Raw genomic sequence first — 5,438 nt, 5'->3', positions numbered from 1 at the left:
CCGGGGGGGGGCGGCCCCTTCTTCGGGACGCAGAAGCGATCTGGCGACAGGTAAGTCGCCAGGGTCGCTTCTGTTGTAAAGCCGACAGTCTGCTCTACAAGTTTAAACAGAGTCCCGGCGGCAAAAGTCGCCGGGAGTCTGTTTAAACAGCCCCGATGCTGGCGACATACACTGTACGTCGTCAGTCACGAAGGGGTTAATGACAAATGTAAAAAAAATTGGCCTATTTCCAATTTTGCAGCCAAAGGTTGAGAAAATACATATTTTATATTTGATACATGTTCCCATTTACACGGCATAACTTAAAGTGCTGCTTCCATTTTAAAGAACTATGGGGTTAAGGCTTTTCCCCATAGTTCTCCTTAGGGTACCGGGAGGACACAAACTAGCGTCCTCCCGTCACCCTAAGCTCAGTATACCGCGAGCTACTGCTCGCGGTATACTGAGATGCCGCAGCTGAAGCAGATCCCGACAATTATGTCTGGATCCACCAAGCTGTGTGAGTGACAGCTGGCTCTGCCTATCTAGAGGCAAAGCCAGCTGTACCGGCCCCCTCCCCGTCCGATCCGCCAGTCAGCGCTGGCGGATCGGTGCGGGGAATCCAACGCCGCCACGGCAGAGAGCTATGACAGGATCGAGAGGTGAGCGAACGCCGGTATGTGTTCGCTCACTTCCCGATCTACTGAGCCAACCTGTGACAGTCTCATTGTCACAGGCCGGCTAGAACTATGAGGTGAGTGAAAAGCACTCGCCTCATAGTTCTCCTTTTAAGAGGTTTTTTTACGTGCATAAAAAAAACCTACCTATATTTCCCCCTATGCAATGTTAAGGAAGGGGGTTGTGGGAAGTTGCTTCATTATCTCTTGTAAACTAGATTTGAACACAGTCTGTTCTAACAAAGGGTTAAAGCCTTCAGGGCATTGTGTTTAATGAGTAGCAGCTCAGTCTAACCATCTAGTTTCACTTCCAAACTGCTCAGAGTAGTTTAGACTCTGCACAAAGGCCTTCACCAAAGACAGATAAAAGTTAAGAAATCTATTTGTAAAACGTATTTTGTGTATGCTGTGTGAATGGAGCACATAAAATGCATAGAGGGGTTTTCTAACAGACTGCAAAAGTGGAAATACAATATAAGGTTTGAATCCAGTTTTGCAACTTTGGCATTTATTATTTTAACTCTTCCTATCGCTGCAGCTACTTAGTGTATCAATGTGAATTGTACCTTGTTTTGTAAGGACAACTTGGGCTCTCATTTGGTTGTAAAGTAGTAACCTCCTCCTTTATTTATTTTGTTTAATTTTATTATCAAAGGGAAACTGGCTTTATATGTATGTGTATGTATATATATACAAAGTTTTTAATTTTTTTGCCATTACCATGACCTCTCCCCAAAGAAAAAGCTCACACTCAATGTTACTCCTGATGTGCAAAAAGATTCCACATATCTATACCTTGTTTTTTTTCTTTTTAAATCCTACCTACAACATGTTGCCACTAACACTGATCTAAATCAAGCCCTTATTCATTTAAAACCGAAACTCCTCTCAATGTGTGTCTATTTTAAGCTGCCCATACACCTTGCAATCATCAGATGAAACTTTGCGTCCGATGATCGAACCATCGTACGATTTTCGTACGGCGGCCCCATCCTGCCCCGGTTATCGCAAGGCTCAATCAGCAGTAATTTAAAAAAAGCACCTAGACGAATTGCGGTAATTCATCACACGTATTTTCGTTTGCGCATGAGCAGTGTAAATCGTACGGAAACGCCACCAACCTTGCGAAAATCGTACGATCGACCAAAGTTTTCTAACCTGCTGGTTAGTCAAAAGTCGATCGATTGTACACTGCCCTCCTCACAGGGCAGAAATTGTACAGAAGAGGGTTTCTAAAACTAGTGATCGGCTATCACACGATCATGTGCCAGCTCCTTATCATTAGTATGAGACCAGAAGCTGTCCTGATGCTAGGGGTGTGCAATAGAGGGCGTTACCAGCACAAAAATCACTTTTGTGATGCCACAGATGTAGGAATTAGGTTCTTTTATACCAAAACGAATATTTCTGCTGGTTAGCCTTTAGCACATTAACTGCTTCTCTGTTCCATTTCTTCCACCTCAGCTTCACACCTAAGAGGCATTTTAACAGATTTTATGAAAGAGTTTAGAATTTTATATGAGACCTAGGCAAAAACTGAGGATGGTATAGCTGCCTATACTTCATTTTTCATGTTTATTAGGCCTTTTGGGGTTTGAAGTGTCAAAGCCCAACTTTTGCACAAATGAGCTGAAGAATTACATCTGTCAGGTTTTAAAGGGCTGTGTCTTCACAGCCCAAGTGGCATGTGAAGAGAAACATTTACTTATGTGGTTTCCCATCGCATGTAATCCTGGTTTCAGAACAGGAAATAAGGGGAAAGATCTCCCCATTGGACAGACAGCATTTCTAACCCTTCAACATGCTATTCAAATTCAACCTAAATTTTAAAGATCAAGCAATAGTAGCTAAGGCTCCCTTAAGTTGTTCCTTTTTAAGCATACACATTTCCAATGAAAATGGAAGGGCATTAAAAAAAAAAAAAAAAAAAATGTGTGTTGCAATGCATGGGTTGATATGCACTTATATACAGACAAGTGTGAATGCTACCTCTATATTTTGGAATGTTATCGGATATATAAGCAGCACTCAGTCCTTGGTTTTGTACAGTGCCACTACCACTTAAACATGTAAAGAGCAAAGGGCACCTTTCCTGTACAATGATGGACTACAGTTTTGCCTAGATTCAACTTCCAGCTGATCAGCTTTTACCTGACATGCCTCTTGCTACATTAACAGCGTGTGTATGCTATCTCCCACCTTGACTGCCTTTAGGCGTTCCCTAAAGACTCATCTCTTCAGGGAAGCCTATCCCACCGCAACCTAACCACTGAACCTTCACATTCTCACATAATTCATTCCCACAGCTACCTCATGTATCATTTCCCCCTCCTCTTTTAGATTGTAAGCCCTCAGGGGCAGGGCCCTCCTTACCATCTTGTTTTGAATTGTATTGTAACTGTTATGTCTTCCTTATATTGTAAAGCGCTGCGCAAACTGTTGGCGCTATATAAATACTATGTAGTAATAATAATAATAATATTAGGATGCCTCTAAAACATAAGTACACGTGGTTAAGAAGTGTACTCGGAAAACCAGTAAAAACAAAAATCAAGATGGTCACATATTAAAAGGAGAACTATGGGGTTAAGGCTTCTCCCCATAGTTCTCCTTAAGGTAACGGGAGGACACAAACTGGCATCCCCTAAGCTCAGTATACTGCGAGCTACAGCTAGCGGTATACTGAGACGCGCAGTATACCGCAAACTACTGCTCGCGGTATAACGACGCTGCAGCTGAAGCCGATGCCGACAGTTATGTCTGGATCCGCCCAGCTGCTTGACTCACAGCTGGCTCTGCCTAGCTAGAGGCATAGCAAGCTGTACCCGTCCCATCCGATCCGCCAGTCAGCGCTGGCGGATCGGAGAATCCAGAAAAGCACTCACCTCATAGTTCTCCTTTAAACAAGATCACCAAAGATTTTATTAGCTGTAACAGAAAATTATACTTATAACGGCATCACATTGCTTTATTTAATCAAGAGTCACTGAGCTGTAAAATGTATTTGGATGAAAAATGTGTTCCTTAAACTACATACTCAAAGTTTATTAAAGTACAGAAAGGCTTTTTTTTTTTTTTTAGTTTTGGATAGAGTTGGGGACCCATCAGTTTTGTTTTTCCCCATTGTCTCAGACTCCACTTCCTATCCCACAGACACGGCAGGAAGGAGAAGCCAATCTCTCCAAAGTGAAGTGATATCCCCCATAGCTACTTGTAACACGGTTTTCCCATTGGAAGATTTAACTGCACCTCCTTTTCCTGTAGCAAATCAAGTTTTGGATTTCCAGTCAATTTCTGTATGGACAATAGTCACCAGAACCAATAGTGAGGAGCAATGTCCCCATGGGGATACAAACAAAAATTAACAGGGGGGGGGTCTAAACCTTCCCCAATCTATCAAACCTTGAATATAACTGGGTTTTATGCGCACTTGATGTGATTTTCATATTTCACAATAACTTCATGACCAGAGAAGTATTAGTTTAATTAAACACTCTGCAAGTGCCAAATATCAGTATACATTTCATAACATTCAATCTTGAAGGAAAAAAAAAATAGCCTTAGCCTATAAAGGATGTGCCAATGCTCAACCCTTTCACTGCCAAGTTATCCAGAACACTTTTAACCACAGTTGGCCACATTTTTGCAATTTCTCCCATTGTTTTGATTCTCTACTGCTGCGTTGCAAGTGTTTGTAGAAGACCCCCAAACCATATATTTTCTGGAAGAACCCGGCCCGGGAGAATAAAAAGAGGGTGCTACTGATTTTGTAAGTCCTGCAATAATTGCACAAATGTTTGTCAAATCAATATTAAACCGATAAAAATACACAATTCAAATGATAAAGCACACTAACATCAGTATCCGTGCACAAAAAAACAGAACACTTTTCTGACTAAACATGAAACTGTATGGAGTTAATAAATATTTGTAGATTTTAGATAGCGCCTTTTTTGGGGAATGGTAAAAAAAATAAAAATACTACTACTCTCATCATGAGCAGGCATGCCCTGTTTCACTCCCCCATGACTCGAGCATGTTTTTATGTTTGTTTAAGCACGCAAAGTGTAAACACGTGACATCCCAGGAGCACGTGATGCTCCAGAACCCTCCATGTTGCACACGCAGATGTACGCCCCCCTCTGCACACACTCACTGGCAGTTTCACTGGCGTTTCCGGTTTTCCAGCCACGCTTGTGTTTGCAGCGCTCCATAAACACACGGCCGAGCAGACACGCCTCCCCTCACACAGTCTTGTCAGTCCAGCTCTCTCCGGCTTCAGCAGGAACCCTCCTACTGCATGTCCACTTCTTCTCTCCACGGCGTCACTGACAAAATGGCCCCTGCCCCCATGCGCCTCTCCGACTTCAACAACTTGGCGTCACATGCATCGTCACGCCTCTTTCAATCACGCGATTGGCAGTAATTGTCCCAAGGCAGCGCCTACGACGTTATCCGATTGGATAGACAGCGATGGCCCCGCCCTCTCCTCCCTGGCAGCTCGGCGGCGGAGTCTGGGCATCGCAGGAGCCCAAAATGGCGGAGCTGTGGACCAGTGTCCGTGCTGCGCCAAGCGATAAACACGAATCGCTTCCGAAGCCCAGAGAAGCGATTGTAGTAAAGAGCGGCGCCGAGGACAAGGCCCAGGCGGTACCGTCCTCTTCTTCCAGTACGAGCAGCCGCGATCCGCATCCCGCCAAGAAGATCCGAACGGAGGAAAAGGGTTTCAAGCCGAAACGTGTGAATGGCGAAGGCGGAGGGGGCGGGAGCGGGAGCAATCGC

The 5,438-nt window shown here is 43.9% G+C and overlaps 1 protein-coding gene across 1 annotated transcript in view; it reads left to right on the top strand.

Moving 5' to 3' along the window:
* The first annotated feature begins 4,684 nt into the window (after positions 1-4,684).
* Positions 4,685-5,438, top strand: part of RSBN1L (round spermatid basic protein 1 like) — a 55,663-nt gene continuing 54,909 nt past the window's right edge. Inside the window, exon 1 of the mRNA XM_018560421.1 lies at positions 4,685-5,436. Within this exon, the coding sequence (XP_018415923.1) occupies positions 5,130-5,436 (307 nt within the window). The 5' untranslated portion in view covers positions 4,685-5,129. The remainder of the gene's footprint in view (positions 5,437-5,438) is intronic.

Source organism: Nanorana parkeri, unplaced genomic scaffold, assembly GCF_000935625.1.
Source record: "Nanorana parkeri isolate BGI_ZX_2015 unplaced genomic scaffold, ASM93562v1 scaffold454, whole genome shotgun sequence".
NCBI classification, from domain to species: Eukaryota; Metazoa; Chordata; class Amphibia; order Anura; family Dicroglossidae; genus Nanorana; species Nanorana parkeri.
This window is presented reverse-complemented; position numbering and strand designations above follow the sequence as displayed.